General features: G+C 41.5%; 2 protein-coding genes across 2 annotated transcripts; one reads left to right on the top strand and one right to left on the bottom strand.

Moving 5' to 3' along the window:
• The first annotated feature begins 6,284 nt into the window (after positions 1–6,284).
• cnn1b (calponin 1, basic, smooth muscle, b) lies at positions 6,285–16,704 on the top strand. The gene is made up of 7 exons (XM_075454274.1): positions 6,285–6,565; positions 10,727–10,848; positions 10,958–11,024; positions 11,471–11,608; positions 13,349–13,465; positions 13,672–13,818; positions 14,400–16,704. The coding sequence occupies exons 1-7, from the start codon at positions 6,506–6,508 to the stop codon at positions 14,643–14,645; spliced, it is 897 nt and encodes a 298-aa protein (XP_075310389.1). The 5' UTR covers positions 6,285–6,505; the 3' UTR covers positions 14,646–16,704.
• elof1 (elongation factor 1) lies at positions 16,699–19,126 on the bottom strand. Its single transcript, XM_075454275.1, has 4 exons — positions 19,051–19,126; positions 18,233–18,355; positions 18,084–18,154; positions 16,699–17,366 (listed from the first exon to the last, which is right to left on the bottom strand). Exons 2-4 carry the CDS (start codon positions 18,346–18,348, stop codon positions 17,302–17,304), a joined length of 252 nt encoding a protein of 83 aa, XP_075310390.1. The 5' UTR covers positions 18,349–18,355; positions 19,051–19,126; the 3' UTR covers positions 16,699–17,301.
• Between the last annotated feature and the right edge of the window lie 560 nt (positions 19,127–19,686).

The following is a 19,686-nucleotide window of genomic DNA, read 5'->3' on the forward strand; positions in this document are numbered from 1 at the left end:
TAATGGACAGCCCACTCTCATATCTGAGCCATACTTGCTCTGTTAAGTAATGCACTTTGATCTAAATCAAACTTCAAACATGTTTGTGAGTCATACGTGATCAAAATCAGTTTTAATCATTCTGAAAAAAAAAAATCAAGATTTAGGTAAGCGGACATGGAATGACCCCACATTTCCCCAGGAGACCAGAGGATATCACTTTTTTGATGATAATGATCTTGACTCAACAGATCTTTGCTTAAATTCCACAAGGGCACCAAAATTGAAATAAAAGTTGAACTGAAACACAGTCTACAATTTTATTGAGGTATTTCTGTATTTGTTATGGTAAATGGAGTGATAGCCTAAACGCAGGTTGTGTGACATGAGGTGTGACAATGATCTGGCAAAAAACAAAGGAAACGGAAGTTTATATTCGGAAGAAATAACAGCTGACAAAATGCAGATGTGTGGCAATCAGAGGTTCAAGAAACACAGCTAAACAGTGCACAAGGGAAGCAAATTGCACAAAATAAAACGGGAAGTAAAGCCCACCAAACTGCAGAGGAAAATCTTTTTCTTTCTTTTTTTTTAAACATAAATAACGCAGCACATGGAAATGAGGCAAATACGAACTAAAAGCTGAACGGGAACTTTACAAAAACAATTAAACTTAAGTAATCCAAGTCTAAACTGCCAAAACATCAGAACCCACAATGGCACTATTACAAGCTAAAAGTAGTGAGTGACAAAGGGCTCATTGCGGCAAAGATTGGAGAATTTCTATTTACTAATGACATTCAAGTGCAGTCCCAGTAAAGTGGCTTATATCTTAAAGGTAATTTGTAATGAAAGGTAACTGATAACCACACCAATACCTTCTAGAAACTGTCTCTGATGTTGACTTATCTTTCACTAGCCCATAAATGGTGAAATGCTTGTTGATATTCCAGTGAGTTTCAAGAACACTATGTGTGTTTTGACCAAATATAGCTGTCATGTTATAAATGTCCATTGAAAAAAATAAAAAACTTTGGAAGGAGTGTGACATCAAATTCTATATGTGGGAATTATAAAGCAGTGGTGATTGAGGAAATGAGTTAAAACAGCCGATCTTAGTGGACACGATGTGGCCTGAAGCTTTGGGTGTGTTCTAGTTTCCCCAGTGGTTCCTTGTGAAGTGGACTACACATGGTATTCAATGTTGAGAAAGAATCCAAACCACATGGAGCAGAAAAAGCTCAGGTCAAAGGGAACAGAGAGCTGTGACGAACTGTTCATCACTTCACAATAAGTTCAGTAGTAACGCTAACCATCAGTCATTAAGACTCATTTGAGTTACAGAGTTGAAACTAAGAAAGACTGTAAGCTATCAGCTGAAATGGTCAGAAATGCAAAAAACACTATAAGGTTGTATGTGATTTCCATTGTTGAAAGATGATCTTAAAGTGTTTGTCACTCAGAAGTGAGGCACAAAAAGTAAAACGTGGCGTTTCAGTTAATAATGTTGAATGGTAAAAAACTGTAAAAAGAACCTGACTGGACCTAGTGACTGCATAGGTCTGAGTGTAGTTTCACTGACCGAATCCAGGTTTGTTTGAAGCTTCCTGTCCTACTGTAGCTACAGGTTAGAATTATGATGCCATGAACTCAGCCTTCAGAACTCCTCTGAGTTGCGTAGGATCATGAGGTCTTCTACCATAAATAGCCAGAGTGGAGTGAGGAGAGGGGCTGGTGGGTGGAGGGACAAATGGCTCACGGGCAGTTTCTCAAACTGCACAAATCTCCTTCACTCCCCTTCATTCCTGTGTTTTTGTCCTTCAAATTGTCTGAATGGATGTATTATATTCAACCTGAAGCATGCTACATGTTTGTCTCATTGCGTGTCTGTTTACTTTAAAATGCGCTCTCTGAGATGAGTCAAGCGTTCAGTATGCCTCAGCCCCATTAGAAACTGCGCTGTAAATCAATGTACACTTAAAATGCTGCTGTTTGGATTGATGGATTGCATAGGATTTAGAGACTTGAATCAAAGTTTTTCAAAGGACATTTGCATGAAACATGATCATCTAGAATATTCATAATATTTTAAATGCAAAGGTCCTTTTTTTCTAAATTTCTCCTCCCAGTTGATCAAACCTTGACATACTGGCATTATTTCTTTACTCATCTGCTACCATCTGGATGGCATTTTGCACCACAATAGAATTGCCCTGACGGGGTCCATTTAGCCCGAGTGTGAGATGAGCGTGGAGCCAACGTAAACAGTAAAGTCCACCATGCAGTAAATGTCTGAGTGTAGTCTGTTATTTTTAGTGTGAGGGATTCCTCCTTCGAAAGACATTACATCTCAAGTCCAGTCAGCTTAAGCCCTTCCCTTCTCCCATATTGCCCAAATAAAGTGTCCAAATTCCATGTGTGTGCTTCTTCCCTCAGTGAGATGTTTATAAGACCCTTGCTTGGTTTGTGTGTGTCTGCCTGCGAGAGTATGTGTGTGTGTGTGTGTGTGTGTGTTTGGGGGGGGGGGGGGGTGTTGGGGGGGGGGGCAACCATGCATAAATGAGTACGTCTCCAGGAGTGCAAAACTAATGCAGAATTCTTTACTCCTGTGGGCTGTTTTTGATGATCAGCTGAGTTTTTTGTTTTTTTTTGGTGGCTCTCTGTAATCCAGTTTGACCCCAGAAATGACAAAAATAAATATTTTACCGTGATGGAATAGAAGTGTGGATTTGACCAGTTTATAATATTCTTCATGAAATAGTAAGATGTCTTGCCTTCAACAATTGATGTGTTTTCAGTGTTGGGTTTTTCTATAAAAGATTAGCTTACAAGATTTAGAAATCATTGCATTCTGGTTTCATTGACATTTTACACCACGCTCCAACCCGGAGTTTGCGTGTTCTCCCCGTGTATGCGTGGGTTCTCTCCGGGTGCTCCGGCTTCCTCCCACCGTCCAAAAACATGCATGTTGGGTTAATTGGTGACTCTAAATTGTCCCTAGGAGTGGCTGTCTCTGTTGTTTGTCTCTGTGTGGCCCTGTGATGGGCTGGTGACCTGTCCAGGGTGTACGATTCGCCCAATGACAGCTGGATTCGGCTCCAGCCCCCCCGCACAACCTATAGAAAAATCGATGGATGGTTGGACAACACTCCAAGCTTTTTGTAAGTGGGGTTTTAAACTGCTGACATTGTCAACACACCAACTGACATTTCACCTCTTATCAGCTCTCACTTATCAGCTGTCTCAGTGCCAATACAGTTTAGGATTAAAAGTCTAACATCACAACCTCAGTGACTGTCGGGATCTTGGATCCTACTGGGATATTTGAAGTTAAACCTCTCTGTAACTGCCTTACAGGCTTATATTTTTTTTATCATAAATCTATCTATTAGTGGACAAACCCTGGGAACTTTACTATTTAGACTTGCTACTTTTCCTTTATTACATTTGTCTTTCATCCTATAAGCTCCATCATGAATTTGATGGTGGGATGGGTGTTAATCAGGTGCTGAACTCCTGAAACTGAAAAAGATCTCACATGCACTATGATCCTGCAGAGAAGGTCTTGTAATGTGCCATTTTGTTCTCCGGTCACCTGGCATTTGTTACTCCTTGAGTACAAGTGACGTATCACAGCTGCAGTATGCCGCATTGTGAAAATAACTCGATTGTTGTGGTTAGTGAAAGCCTATCGTGCTGACTTGTACCGCCGTAATGAATTGTGGCTGTGTGCATACAAATCCACCACCGGCTGAATGGAGCCCGCTGCATTGCTGCAGAGTAAGAGTGGACGTCCAGTTATCGTTTCACTCATTCAGTGTGCATCCCCCACCACTGCAGCTAGATATCACATGCTGTAACGGTTTTCACTGTACCTTCCTCTTTCATCAATCCACATACTCTCCAGAATGTTCCCCTTTGGCTATAATATCATGGCTGCTGTGACACAGAAACATTCAGAAAAGAAAGAGCAGAAGATGAATCACGCTGTCCAGGAAGCTGCCCCTGCAATCCCCCCACCGACACACACACACGATCTCTTCTAGACAGACCCCCCAAACCCGTTACATTCCTTTCCTTGTCAGAGGATTGAATATGGAGGAAAAGAGGAGAAACATGCTGGGGTAAAAGAGGAAAACCACCTCATTGTTCCCAGAGTGACGTCAGGCATTCTACAGTAGCTTTCATGCACAGTCAAACAAAACACATGTCAGACACGCTGCCATCAGTCCCACAGCTGTGTGGGTGTACACACTATGTAATTTGGATATAACTGAGTACTATTTTCAGAGCTTATCATCCATGTTACCCTGACAACAAAAACCAAAACAATCAAATGACAAACGCTTTGGAACAGCTACCAAAAGCTACTCTTTCTTTTAGCTTGATTTAGCCTTTGAAGTGCTAGGAAGAGTGGAAGCTAACAATCATCAATCCTGCTGGGCCAGACTGTGGAATAACTCTTTAACCAACCTTGTAGTGAGGTAGCTTTGGTCAGATTTATACCTTTGGAATTTGAAGCAACTTTTCCCAGGATTGGTTTTAGCAAATTTTTAAGGAGTGCCATTTAAGTTAAAAATGATCGGCTCAGTAAGAAAACACTCTCTTTGGGCATAGTGTAATAATAATTCATTGCAGTAAAGACCAGAGATTTAGAGATACAAGTGCAATTTGATTAACTGTGACTGATATGTATTTTTTGTATACTATAACACCTTGGATGGATTGTTAGTTGTGAGCCTCACATATGTCTCTACTCTCTGTCTGAACTGAAATATTTTAACAACTATTCCCATAAAATCTTGCACATAAGGACCTATGTAGCTAAGTGCTACCTGACCAAGCTAGGTAATGGAAGCTGAGTGATACAAGCTAACAACAAAGCATTCTTTCTGTTTTGTTCATACAAATACCAAAGCAATGTGTTCACTGATAGCTGTTGGACAGTATGTGGGTTATGGTTTAAAAGAAGCATAAACTGACAGACAAACATAATTTCACATGAAAGTATATCTTCTGTAAGTCTGTGGTGGAAAGCGCAATCTGTTGGGGCAGCCGTATCAGAGCTAGTGACTCAAAGAAACTCATCAAACCGATAAAGAATGCCGGCTATGTGCCAGGGATTGCCCTGGAGCCTCTGCAGCTGACTGCCCAGAAAAAATAATGCTGCACAGGTTGATGAACATAATGGACATCACTGCTCATCCTCTACACAATGCAGTGACGAAACCGGGGAGTGTGCTCAGTCAGAGGCTGCAACAAAGAACGGTGCAGGAAGTCATTTCTGGCTGCAACAATAACCAATACACATTTGACTACTCGTGATGGATTGGTGGGGGGAATAAAGGTTCGATAACATTATAATTTCCCTTTTTTTTTTAAATTCATACTAATAAACTATTAATTACTCCAGCTATCATCACTTTTTTTGTTTCATGCTGCCAAATTGGATTTTGAGGTGGGAGCTGGTGGGGTTACTTCAACTTTCTGAGGTGGAAAATCTGACTTGGGGTAGCGTCCCAGTTGAATTTTGCTGCTGTGGATTTCTGAGTTCAAATGGAACACACTTTAACCAAACTAGGGCTAAGTCTACCAAACTAGGCTAGGTCTTTGTGTTGAATGCTAGTTAGCAAATGCTAACACGTAAAAGGCTTTACTGTACACGGTCGGCCTAAATGTAATCTATAAAACTTTGTTTTCTTTGTGAATGTTATATTTCAGAGTTCATCACAGGGCTTTGCTTAGCTGCCAAGTCTTTGAGTTTTTATTTTAAAAGCTGATGATTAGCTGAGTAACTAACTAGCAACAGTTAGTAGTAGTGTATATGAGGCACACCAACATAGATTATCATAAGCACCAGAGCTACTCCTTTTCATGTCAAAATTGTTAGTATTTTCTTTCAGAAAATATGACAGTAATATTTCTGTTATACTGAAAATAAATTTCTCTATATAGATTTCATGAATATTTGGTGATTCACAGGACAGATTGGACTACAATATGAAGCCAAACAAACATTTGTCAGTGTTCATATAAAGTATGTGAAAACCATGAATAATAACAGAACCCCGGCTGAACATGACAGTGACATAACTTCAGCAAATCACATCTTTACACAAGCCAGAATCATCCCTGCCTGGACGGAAGGTGGAAAAAGTGACACTGATTAAACCTTAATGCCCGAGCGGTGACATCACTCCCCCCAGATGAGGACGCTACGTCCGGATTGGACGACGGCCTCGTCCAATCAGAGAGCACACACATGGGAAGAGTTTAAAAAGATTCAGAAAAGTGTTGGAAAATTGTCCGAAACCCTCACCAGCTGGCCCGAGCACGACTGCGACTAATTACACAGGCTGTATATTTAAAGAGAAAAATAAAATATCGACGGAATTCCTGGGGACTTTCTATCCGCGTTTCTCCTACCTCGGAAAGAGTGCTGCAACCTGCTTCTCCATTTTTCAAAGCTCTCTCCCAGCTCCTCTGTAAATAGACCCAAAAAAAACAAACAAAAAAACCCTCCAGAATGACAACACATTTCAGGAGCGGCCCAGCCTTTGGACTTTCTGCCGAGGTTAAGAGCAAGGTAGGTTCTCATTCATCTTGTCGTTAAGAAGTGTTACAGGATGTAGACACGCAGCAGTTGGAGTATTGACTCCTCAGGTGGAGTCAGGGGCCCACCAAGGGTCAGTGAGGAAACACTGTATAAACACCCCAAATGTGGCTGCATCGAATATTTTGGGAACTTAAGGGAACGGAGTCCTGCACACTGGGTGTACTGTTGTTGTTGTTGTTGTTGTTGTTGTTGTTGTTGTTGTTATGATATATCATAACAGCTGCATAAACTCTTAAAGCAGCCTTTATGCTAAAGCAGCATGATGCATTAGCTGTGATGAAGTCTCATTCCAGCTCAGGTGACGCTCTCCTGTCTTTTGGTAACAGATCACACGGTGAAGGAGGTGATTGTTTTGGAGCTGAAAGTAGGTCTTAGTGGCCAAATTATTCATGCGATTATAGAAGGGTCAGGGCATTTGGTCTGTGGGAGTGCGACACAAGCAGGTTCTGCTACCTGGCTCATTCATTTTCATGGAAAAATGAAACCAACCAAACGTGGAAAAAATGGATGAGTATTGGGGATGAGTGTGGTTCAAGTTCTGTCAGTAAACCCTTGTGTAAAAATGCATCAGATGTCATACGCATTCGATGGGTTTGTCCCTTATTAGTAGTCTGCAAAGTAGCTGGTACTAACTAAAATCAGGGGAAGAAGTTGCAAGCAACATAAAATGAAAACAGCGAGGGGAAAGTAGGGCAAATTTGGACTTTTATTCACAAGTAAAGATGCTTGATTCTAAATGGGGCTGTACCCAGCGAAACATAAAACCTGTACTGTGACATATCCCAGCATCGAAGCATCAGATAGTTGTGTATTGTTCAAACTGTTCTCGTGTGTTTTACTGTCTCTGTGCGGATGAGTCGGAGCTGCTGACAGTCTGTGTTCAGGATGAAAAAGGTCAGCTTGTGACTTTTCCAGCATGCAGATCATCATCATCATCATTGTCCTGAAGGGATGTGACCGCTCCTCTGAATAGTTCCATCTCTCAGCAGTGCTTTAATTTCACTCCGCTGCTCTCTGTGAAGCTCACATTCCTTTCATTACTTCTATTCAGCAGTCAGCCGGCTCCTCGCGTCCAAGGCTGGCTGTTGCTTTGCTACCGTCACCGAGCCGATCAAGTGGAAGTTTAGGAGTTAAACGGAGGTGGGAGGGGGGGGGATTGAATTTTCACGTGGGCCGATGGGCTTCTTGGGCGATCCCGGGATGGGTCGTTCCAGAGGGATGACATCAGCGAGGAGCAGGGATGCGGCACAAAGATCGACAGGTACATAAGCATCATCTGATGGCCTTTTAAGGAGTGGCCGGGATGTGGCCTGGAACATGAGAAAGTGTCCTTACTCTAAACAGTTTACATGGGAGTCAAGAATGATAAAACACTGTCTTGACAGAACACAGGAGGATGGGAGCGAGATGATGCAGACCGAGAAATTTAAAAAAATAAAATAAAATCAATGGAAGTATTTCTTTGTGTATGTACATCGGATAAAAACGGATGGAAAATGTTTCCACTCGTTCTGTTTGTGGACCAGTTCTGGTGAGACAGTGCAGTGAATGGCTGCCCAACGATTTGCTTTTTAGATAATCTCTCTCTTACATACTTAACTCTGCATTCAGAATATACAATCGTTCAATCGCTCAGTCACCGGCGTCAGCTCACAGTGACATTTGCCTTACTTGGTCTGGTATGGGCAGAACAGGTAGCTCATGGTGGCCATTTATATATTCTGAAAGTATGGGGGGCAAAAAACAACATAAGGATGAAAAAAAACAGAATCTCACAGCGACCAGCTACTCGCCTTCAAGTTTCCGGAGCATTCCCAAGGTCACGAATTTCCGGCAAAGCAAGAAATGACCTCCAAACTTAATGAAATTGAACGGATTTCAGTGAAGACGTGCAGACTGTTGTTTGCTTTCTTGCTTTGTGTAAAGGGTGCGCTGTGTTGTCCACTGCACAATGTAGAACTATTAACCTAATTTGGAGACCACGGCGGATTTTATGGCCCCGTCTGTGTGTAAAGTCGGTCACACTAGCTCCATTTTCATCCAGCTACAACAACTGAGTGCCTGATGATGTTTTGCTATCGAATTTTTACTTTCAAGTTCATTTAGCAAGGCATCTTTATTTATTTAGCGCATTTCATACCACAGGCAACTCAATGTGCTTTACATAAAGACAAGGCATTTATAAGAACAGCATAAAAACAAGCAATTTAAAGAGAATAAAAAATAGAATAAAAATTAAAATGCAGTTAAAAGCAATCAAAGAAGAGGGGAAAAAGAAAAATATAAACCTTACCCAATAATCCTTAAAAAAAAAAAAAATGTAGGTTTTATTTTTGAGTCAGCTGAAGTATTTTAAACACTTTTATGCAACCTGTTCAAGACGAAATACAAATGTGCTCAAACAAAAAGGGCAGAAGCATGTAGCATGGCTCAGTTGAGTAGACTCCGGAGTTTTATTGCCAGCCTTACTTGGTCTGGTATGACCAGTAGTTTATGATGGCTATTTTGAGTGAATACTGGCAAACTTCAGACAACCAAAGATTGCTAATGTACTGATAGTCAAATATTTCTCTTTTGCTTTTTTTTTAAATCAGGTTTACCAGTCTGAGCCACACTCAAACACAACATGGTCTCATGATGTTAAATGATTTGAGCACTTGTTTCACAACTGGCTACTTTGACAAGTTTTGGTTATGGTTTGATACCTGACAAAAACAGCATGTCTGTGTTTTGAGTCAAAGTGATGTTGCTCTTATATTCATGCTCCATTTGTTTGTGCTTCACGTGTTCTTATAAAAAATTTTAAAAAAGCACAGAAAACAACAGGTTCTGACCATGTCCCTGAGCTCTGCAAGAAACGACACGCCTGATTAAAACTCTGTGAAACCACCTCATGGAAGCAGGACCCATTGATCTTGGCCTGCCTTTATCAGCGCTGGGCTGCCTGAATAGTCAGCTCGCTTTAAAAGGGCAGATTCTGGAAAACCCACAGGGAGAGGGGAAGAAGAGAGTGTTTGAGAGTGAGAAATGTGAGCTGAGCCAATAGGAGAAGGGCAGCGAGAAAGTCAGAAGGAGGAGTGTTTAGGAAAGCGGTTTCTCCCAAGTTTGGTGTGATGAACTGGAAGCCACTCTATCCTTGCTGCTTTGAAAGACTTGTTTGTGTTGGCTGCTGATCCCAGACTGGGAAGACTTATCTGCAGAACATTCAGGAAAAGGGGATGAGAACGTGCAGGAGTGTGTGTATGTTTGCGCACGCGTGGGGAGACGGGGGGGGGGGGGGGGGGGGGCTTAAACCCCATGCCAGAATTCAAAGTATTAGGGCAGCGTGTTAGTGCCAGTAAGGAAATACATGGAGAGAAGAGAGGGAGGCCGGTGTGGTTGTGCATGCAGGAATGTCCACAGGCCTTTTTCATTTTCATTCTTCTTCCTCTTCTGTTTATACTCCTCATCTCAAAGTGCTTTTTATTACACAGTAAGACTCTCAGTTATGGTGCGCTATCCTTTATGAGAAAAGAATAGATGAAACCAAAGTTATTTAAGAGACTGAATGCTGTAAAAGCAGATACTTGTGTTTGCGTAAGATTTAAGACTTACCCCATCGTCCATGCCTTTGTTCCATTTCATATATTTTTGCCCAAAATGTATGCCACTGATATTCAAAAAGATATTCTGTAGGTTATTGGTTCCCTGGGAAGGACGGAAGGAGATGGGGACAGGAAGTTTGGAACATATTACATTGATTATTGCAGAGAAATTCATGGTGTGATGACATTTCGATTGAAATTGAACTTTTTTTATTTTTTATTTTTTTTTTTTTTTTGCTGGAAGATCCAAAAATATTCTATACTTATGCTGTAAAGGCGGGAATAAAGCAGAATGGACGGGTGATGTAATTGTGTCATGAATAGGCAAATTACTGTATGACACCATCTTGTGATATTTAGCTGTTTTTTAAATGAAACATTTTTTCAGCAGACTTTGGCAACATTACATTAAAAAAAAAAAAAAAAAAAAACTTGGCAATACTGGTTCAAAGACGATGTGTTTTGATTGCTTAAAGAGGGGACTATATTATTTTAAATGCTAATACTAATAATGTGGCTGTGTCTTTCTTTTATCTGTGCTCCTCAGCTGGCCGGCAAGTATGACCCACATAAGGAAGAGGAGCTGAGGCTGTGGATTGAGGATGTGACTGGCAAAAGAATTGGGGAGAACTTTATGGAGAGTCTGAAGGATGGAGTCTTGTTGTGCGAGTGAGTGGATAGCCACTGGTTCTCACAGCTCAGACACTCATCAGTCATTATCAGAAATTCACTTGCAAACTTGACATTGCTTGAAAATCTTCCTGTCTGTCTTTTGCAGACTCATTAATGTCCTCCAGCCAGGTTCGGTGAGGAAGGTCAACGGCTCCAGTCAAAACTGGCACCAGGTAATGCGCTAGCTCAAACTCGGTGTACCAGTCAAGCTTTAGCATTAGCACTGACGGCAAACAGTTTTGTTTGCATTCCATAAAACACCTGAGGCCATATCTTTGTCTACATTTTACTGGAGTGAAAAAAAAACAAACAAAAACAAAGCTCCTATGGGTTGATTAATGCACCCTTCAAAAAGGAATTTACCCTGTCAGAGTCATAAACTTTAAGGACAATGCATAGATTGATGGGAAAACGTCCTGTGACTGATCAGGTGTGATTTATCATGGCTGTAATTTCCCAAAGTATAACCTACTGTGTGAAGACAAAATGCATAACAGATTGTAAAACTGTATTCACGGTGACTCACGAAGAAATGACTTTAACTCCATCTATGCCTCTTCTCGACTAATTCAACTTTCCTTTTTTTTTTTTTTTTTTTCCATCCTGCTGTCTTCCGCAGATGGAAAACATAGGGAATTTTGTCCGTGCCATCACAGAGTATGGTCTGAAGCCACATGACCTCTTTGAGGCCAACGATCTGTTTGAGAATTGCAACCACACTCAGGTCCAGTCCACACTCATTGCTCTGGCTGGAATGGTGAGAACAGCTTTACACACACACACACACACACACACACACACACACACACACACACACTTTACTCTGCTGACATCAACAGAAAAACAAATTACAGTTTGTGTTCACTTTTCATTGATTTACAGTCATTAGAAATTGGAACGTACACCCACTGTCAATGCTAAGGTTTTGCGGTTCCGTACATAATGGATCATTTGGTACATTTAATTACAGCAGAGCTGGCAGACATCTTCACAGCTTGAGGCTTGTAATTCTGATGAATTACAGTTACAGTCTGAATGCCAGTTACGCGGATGCACTGCGCGCGAAGATACATGTTTAGAATGTTCAGTAACTATTGTGTGATTGGTTATCAAGGTCTTAGAATCTAGAATCTTCGATGGGCGGTGTTTTAAAGTGACTCGGCCGAGTCCAACAGCTATGTTTGGCGAGACCAGTAGGGGAGTCCGAGACAAGTCCAAGTCCAAGTACTAGCGAGTCCGAGACCATTCCAAGACCATCAAAAACACGTCTCGAGACGGACTCGAGTACTACAGCCCTGATTTCAACCAAGTTGAGGTCTGGACTTTGACCGAACACTTGCAACACCTTTATTATTTTCTTTTTCAGTCATTCTGTTGTAGGTTTGCTGCTGTGTTTGGGATCATTGTCCTGTTGATGACCCAGTTTCAGCCAAGCTTTAGCTGACGGACAGATGGCCTCATATTTGACTCAATGACTGCAAGGTGTGCAGGTCCTGTGGCTGAAAAACAAACTCAAATCATCATACTTCCACCACTGTGCTTGACAGTTGGTATGAGGTGTTTGTGCTGATATGCTGTGTTTGGTTTTCTCCAAACGGGCTGCTGTGCATTATGACCAAACATCTCCACGCTGGGCTTGTTTTTCCAGAAGAAATTGTTCCAGTCGTGTGGTTTGGTCAGATGTCACTTTCCAAACCTAAGCTGTGCTGCCATGTTCTCTTTAGAGAGAAGAGGCTTTCTCCTGCAACCCTTCCAAACAAGCCATACTTGTTAAGTCTTTTTCTAACTGTACTGTCTATACTTTAGCTTTTAACATGCTAACTGAGGCCCGTAGAGTGAGATGTAGCTCTTGTTTGTTTGTTTGTTTGTTTGTTGGGGTGAACTTGCTGGGATGTCCACTCCTGGGGAGACTGACAACTGTGTTGTATGTTTTCCCCTTGTGAAGAATCTTTATCTCTGTAGAATGATGGACTCCAGGTAGTTTGAAATGTCCTTATAACCCTTCTCAGATTGATGGGCTTCTCTAAGGTCATTGCTGATGTCTTTCCTCCTTGGCATTGTGTCAACACACACCTGAATGCTCCATACCAGCAAACTGACGAAACATCTCCTTTTAATGGAAGCGCTCACACTGATGATCAGTTAATCAAGTCCATTTCATTAGAAGCACCTGGCTGCTACTTACATTTAAATTCCTATGGAAGCAGCAAGGGTGGACTCTTCCCATGCTGTTTCTGCTTTTTGACTTAGTTTTTGCTGAATAAACGACAGTTTAATATATCATATGTTGTTGTTAAAATTAGGTTGTATTTAACAGATTTTAAAAAGCTGCTAAGGATCAAATATTCTTTCTATTAATTGATTTGTTTTTTAATTGATTGAACTGTACCTGTGTGGACTAGGACTACAGAACTGCAGGGGTATGATAAAAAATATTTAGATGTGGAAAAACTCACACATTTTCCTCGGCCTCTGCGCCACTTTTTTTCCCCTTCAGGCCAAGTCTAAAGGTTTCCACTCTAAGTACGATTTAGGGGTGAAGTATGCTGAGAAACACCAGCGACGCTTCGCTCCCGAGAAGCTCAGGGAGGGACGGAACATCATCGGCTTGCAGGTTAGAAAAGCTGAAATGTATCACTCTGTGGTCAGACTTTCACACTGAATTGTGGACTGGCTGCTCTGATTTCTCAGATGTGAGCTAGGAACAATGGGATAATGGATAGATTTCCAATTTTTCTGTCACCTTAGATTTAATCTTAGATGATTCATATAAGATAAAACTTGGCAAATTCATCTCCTTCCATTTCGTTCCGTCTTTAGATGGGCACCAACAAGCTTGCCAGCCAAAAGGGGATGACCTCTTACGGGACACGTCGCCATCTGTACGACGCAAAGATAGGCATGGACAACCCAATGGACCAGTCGACCATCAGCCTACAGATGGGCACGAACAAGGGAGCCAGCCAGGTTGGAGAGTGTTCTTATTTCAATCCTCATGCCTTTTACACTGTGATGCAGATAAGGTTCTGGATATTAGATGGACAGTCTTACTACTACTTCTTTTTTTTTCTTTTCTTTAATCCACTTATTTTAACATCATTTAGTCACTACATTTAATTAAAAATGGAACAAGGAAAATGTTTCCCTCATGTTTTGCTTGGTTATTCGATTCTGGTTCTCTCCTAAGGGTCAAATATAAATGGCATAAAACATTTAAAGGATGATAATCAGTTGTTCCCAAGAAAGAAAATGAGATGACATGTGGCTCTTTGAGTTGGCCAGTTAAGTTGAAAATTATATGAATTAAATTAGAATAAATCCAGTAGGAGCTGTTTTTTTTTTTGTTTGTTTGTTTTTTCACTGCACTAATACATGGGAATTGTTTAAAAGGTTTCCGTTATTTTTCTAGTCGGAGATAAGTGGCTGACTCGCCAAACTGCTATGCTCATTTTTAACACTTTTTGATATACCTGTACCATGTCGCCATTCTCCTGTTCTAATTGAACCGAAGTACACCTTTTTAAAACGACTTGCTCCATGTCCCTCAGGCCGGCATGACGGCTCCAGGAACTAGGAGGCACATCTTTGACAAGAACCTGGGGCTGGAGACGTGTGACACAACCACCATCTCTCTTCAGATGGGCACCAACAAAGTGGCCTCCCAGCAGGGCATGACCAGCTACGGCCTCCCCCGCCAGGTCTTCGACAACAAATACTGCAGCAACCCCACTGAGGCCTGCTTTGACAACGGGGACGAGGTGGAGTTTGATGGCTACAACCAGTATTCTGACTAAAGAAGTAAATAAATTTTAAAAAATAGGAAAAAAAAAACAAAAAACACCATGGACAGATCCCCCCCCCCCTTCCCCCTCTTTGCTTTGACTTCAGACGACCAGCCACAGCCGCTTTTGTGACGAGCAAACCCTTTCAGACTGATATTTAATTCTGACTGACGTCTTTTTGTCGTCTTCATTCCCCTTCTTTACTGAACATGTTTTCAGTCTTAGGAATTTACTGTTTGCCTTTCCATGAGCAAAAAGAAAATGTCGTGCTGTGGCCAACTTCTGTCCCCTCAGTTAATGTTTTTACTGCTAGAAAATACCCACACGATGCTCAGACGTTGCTATTTATATAGATATTTTCCCGACAGCTTTTTATACTTGTAATTTAGAGATTTTTAGCTCCTCATCCCTCTAACCTCGCATCCTTACCCTTCCGAAGCAGCATGAACACTGAGGCAGAACCTGAAAGATCCTCGAGAGGAAGCGAGCGGCCGTGTTGGTGCTATTGAACTTTGGCCCAGTTGGAACGGGGCCCGCGTGCACATTAGAGCTCTGCGGGCCCGAGGATTTTTCAGCCCTTTTGGGGATGACACGGACGCTCCGGGTCCACGGACTGACCAGAGCGCAGGAGGACATGTAGCTTTGTGCGGACATTTGCTTCGTTTGATGAGCACCTGCACTGACGGTTATAAATGACCGTCTTTTTTTTTTTTTTTATAAAATTTTTTTATTATTTGTTTTGTTTTTGCCATTTCACAGGACTGCTTGACATGGTTTGTTTGGAGCGTGCGAGTCTTTGGTTTGTGGGAAAGTATTTTCCAACGGTAGGTTTGCGTGACGTACAGTTCGCTGCTTTTATAAAGGAGCAAATGTAGGTGTAGTGGTACCCAGCTTAGAGGTCGGTATAAGCGTTTTTAATTAGTTTTTGAACTGCAAGTTTTAATCTTTTTGGCAAGTTTTTTTTTTCGCCTCAGTTGACTTTGGCTTTATGGTTGTTGCTCTTTTGCACTTTACCTGGCTGCACCTGTTTGTTTGTTTTAATTTTACGCCACTTATACTTCTACTGTACTAAAATTTGAGTGGTAATACTGTTACTGTCTGTCAGTTGGTGGACTAGAACATAAATAAAATGTTACACTTGCAGTGGGCACTTTTTCAAAAGCAGGATTCTTAAGGCCAGTTTGTGGTAACTGCACCTGTGTAGTATAACCAACTGGGATTCAGCTGGGACTCAGCATCACCATCTTTGGGGTCTGCTGTAGCACACCTCCCCGACCATGTGCATGTTCTCAGTTTACATTGTTGCACGACTGTGGACTACAGTAACTCTCCTGCAAAGATTTTCCTCAGAATAAGCCCCCCATGGTGCTGTTCTAATGCCGTCTCTTCATTCTGGCGTGCATTTTCCGAATGAGAGGTCAACTATCTGTTAGAAATATCTGGGTAGTACGCAGGCAGCTGCAGAGGGACCTGGTGGACCCTCACAAAACATGGTGCACATAACCAAATTAAGTTAAACGGGGCTCAAGTGCAGCTAGAAACCATAAATTGGCTTGAAAAGACTTCTACACTGTTGCATTGCTCATTAAATGACAGTAAGGTGAATCATGCCAAATGTGGATAAATGCCATTTAAAAATGACTACATCATACTGTACACCCACCGAATGTCCTGTTAGTTTAAGGTTGGATCCCTCCCACTGTTAGAGGACACACAGCTGTAATAATGAGCAGAGGCGGCTGGAGCAAACGGCCTTTCTGAATGCAGCTGCCTCTCTGCAGAAGCCACACAGAACTAGCAGAAGTGCGCCCTCTAGTGTTGCTTACATCAGTTTCTCATTGGGATTTCATTTGCCCTACGATCAGTTCACCAAATTAAAAAATAGGAATGTAGGATTTATGATAATTACCATCCCTCCGTTACTCCGAAAAGAACTGATGGGCGAAATGTAAAGGACCAGTTCACGCTTAACGTGTCAGTTTGTTTCTAACCCTTTTTTCCTTATACACCTTTCACTAAACATGACATTTGTGCAATAAAAAATTTTAAAAAAAAAAACACATCAAAACGGGTAGTGTGATTTTTATTTCTCTAATCATTGCCAGCACCTCAAGGTACACAAATGTGACAAGAGAAGGGATAGAAATTACATGGTTGTGATTTTCTTCTCACAGTACAAATATAGATATATACACGAGTCCATACCAACAGAAAGTCTTCGGTGCAGTCGGGGTAGAAAAGAATAAAAATAAAAGACACAGCACATCAGCAACATTATCTTATTAGTGTCTGGTAATAAGATTTTCTTTGTCTAGAAACCAAAAAACTACCATCAGAGGATGGGGACTTATGCGATAATTTGGTCCAAAACAGGGAGAAAGAAAAAAAAAATAATAATAATTCAGCACTAAAAATATACAAATCACTGACGTGAATACATTTAAATAAAGGGCTGCAATGCAGACGGTCTGCTGTGAATACGGCGACTCTGACCCAGCCAGAGGAATGTGTCACAGTCTGCAGGTCACACTGTAGCTGAGCTAAAACAAGGTATGTGACACACTTCTGAGAAGAATGACATGCTTTGCTGTTTTGTGTTAACTCGACAGGAACTTGTTCACCGAGAACAAAAGTGAAGTTACAAAGAAGGTGTGTTGCGCAAACGTGACTACTGATTGGCTGCTTCGCAGGCGTCGATCCAGTCACTGTAGACGTCCACTGGCTCAGACAGATCTGTGGAGAAAAGGTTGAGGAACACCACCGTTGTATACCTTTGCATTTGCCCTCAGAAATTCATTTACAGTCATTTAATTCAACCAGGTCAATACAAGCTCGATGAACAACATCGCAAGACATGTTAAACTGGAGAAAACCAAACACAGCATATACCAACTGTCAAGCACGGTGGTGGAGGGCTGATGATTTGGGCTTGTTTTGCAGCCATGGACCTGTACACCTTGCAGTCAGTGAGTCCACCATTAACTCCTCTGTATACCAGAGTATACCAGAGCTAAATGCGAGGCCATCTGTCTGCCAGCTAAAGCCTGGCTGAAACTGGGTCACCAACAGGACAATGATCCCAAACACAGCAGCAAATCTACAACAGAATGTCTGAAAAACTAAAGAATCGAGGTGTTGCAAAGGTCCAGTCAAAGTCCAGACCTCAACCTGGTTGAAATGCTGTGTTGGGACTTTAAGAGAGCTGTGCATAAACCAATGCTGGGGTTTTCTTTTTTTTTTTAAACACTCTTTTACATTTTTTTGTTAAACGAATAATAACACTGTAATATGCCATGTGCTGCTGTTCATCTGAGGTTGTACTCACCTAATTCTAAGATCTGGTGAGAACCCCATGATATTTTTATTACGATCAAATCAGCTCCATCTTCCACACCCACGTTCAGCCGAAGTGGCAACAGTTCTGCCGTCTTTTGTTGTTTCAAAGGATACAGGTGATAGGAGTCTGGAACTCCTCCAGGCAGACGCTGCAGGATATAATCCCCGTGTTGCGGGTCCGCTCCCTGGAAAACAGTGACTTCAAATCACGCTGCCTGTGATGCATGCATTTCAAGAGCAGCTAGACAAAACGAGTTACTCACATTTTGACGTCACAAGATTTCTCGTGGTTACAGAACGGACAGGTGAACTGAGTGTCCAGGTTACCAGTCATTTTCTTTTTGGGAGGCGGCTTTCTCTTTGACTTTCTGCGCCCCATTTTGTCTCTGCAATAAAAAGAAACACTGTGGGGGCGTTTTGTTCTTATCTGCCACACACACTTCCAACAGCTTAGAGACTTTTAAACTCTTTTGCATAGAGATTTTGTTAAGTTTATTGCTGACTTAACGTGTTTTTTCATGCATCAAAAAGAGCAAAGTGCCTGCCACAGAAAACACGACACGTTTATATATATATATATATATATATATATATCAATGTACTTAACCAATTAAAGATGAGATTTTATCTGTTATGTTGTTGTTGTTTTTTTTTGTTGGTGGTTTTTAAATATTGCTCATTTTTATTTGACCATGACCTGTTTCACAGACAGTAAATGTCTCGAGGTCTAAACCGACAACAACACATTTCATCGCCACCTTCTAAATAGTAATGCAGCACACGGACTCTAGAATAACACTTAAATTGGTACTAATTTCACCGTGAATCCTGTCCGAAGCTCACATTTCTTCCACAGAGCTCAAACTTGTCAGGTGGCGTCAGAACGTTTGCACTCGGGCACCAAAAGCTTCCACTGGTCGCTAAAAGCTAACAGCTGCTAGCATGTGTACAACAACCTGACCTAAAAAAAAGGCTTTTCGAGTTTATCTTTCACGTGAATAACGGAGCCGAAATGCCCCGAGTCTGTGTCGATATGTCGCCGTTTTTCGGCACCTGAATAACAATTTAACGGTATTCTTACCTAAAGGATGCTTCGCAGCGAAGGATGCTCGTGAGATTCGTTTGCAAATTGATCCGGATGCTGCATCTCACCGAACGCTTCTGATAAGTTGCGTGAGAATTTGAGCGCGCTCTGGTTGGTTCAAAAGCATCCAATCACCGATCCCGTTGTCTAACTCCCGCCCCCATTGAGACAATAGACAGACCTGCTTCAGATGAGATGAAAAATACTCCTAACGGTGCACATGCTATGACTTTCCATAAAAAAGACCATTAGAACAAAACAAAAAAGAAGAGAAATGACAGGCAGTTTACAGATTTATGTGTCAAAAAGGTCTGAAAAGATTTATTCATAGATTCGCAGATATGTGCTTCATATTATTCAATAAAATATATAATTTGTAATTTATTACTGCATTACAAGACAGAAAACAGTTCAGGCGAGACTCTGTTAGCAGCATTGGTCATTACACTGTGTCCAGGATTCAAAAAGAGCCAAAATTAGGCAAATGAAACGCAAGTGTCCTGCTGGAAAACAAACAAAAAAATATTTTCTGATCACTCATCTATAACCAAAAATGTAGCATACGACCCTCACCCTGCATGTACTTATGGGAAAGTGCTGAATGAAACACTTGCCAACATGTTCATTGGCCAA

Source organism: Odontesthes bonariensis, chromosome 21 (assembly GCF_027942865.1).
Source record: "Odontesthes bonariensis isolate fOdoBon6 chromosome 21, fOdoBon6.hap1, whole genome shotgun sequence".
Taxonomy (NCBI): domain Eukaryota; kingdom Metazoa; phylum Chordata; class Actinopteri; order Atheriniformes; family Atherinopsidae; genus Odontesthes; species Odontesthes bonariensis.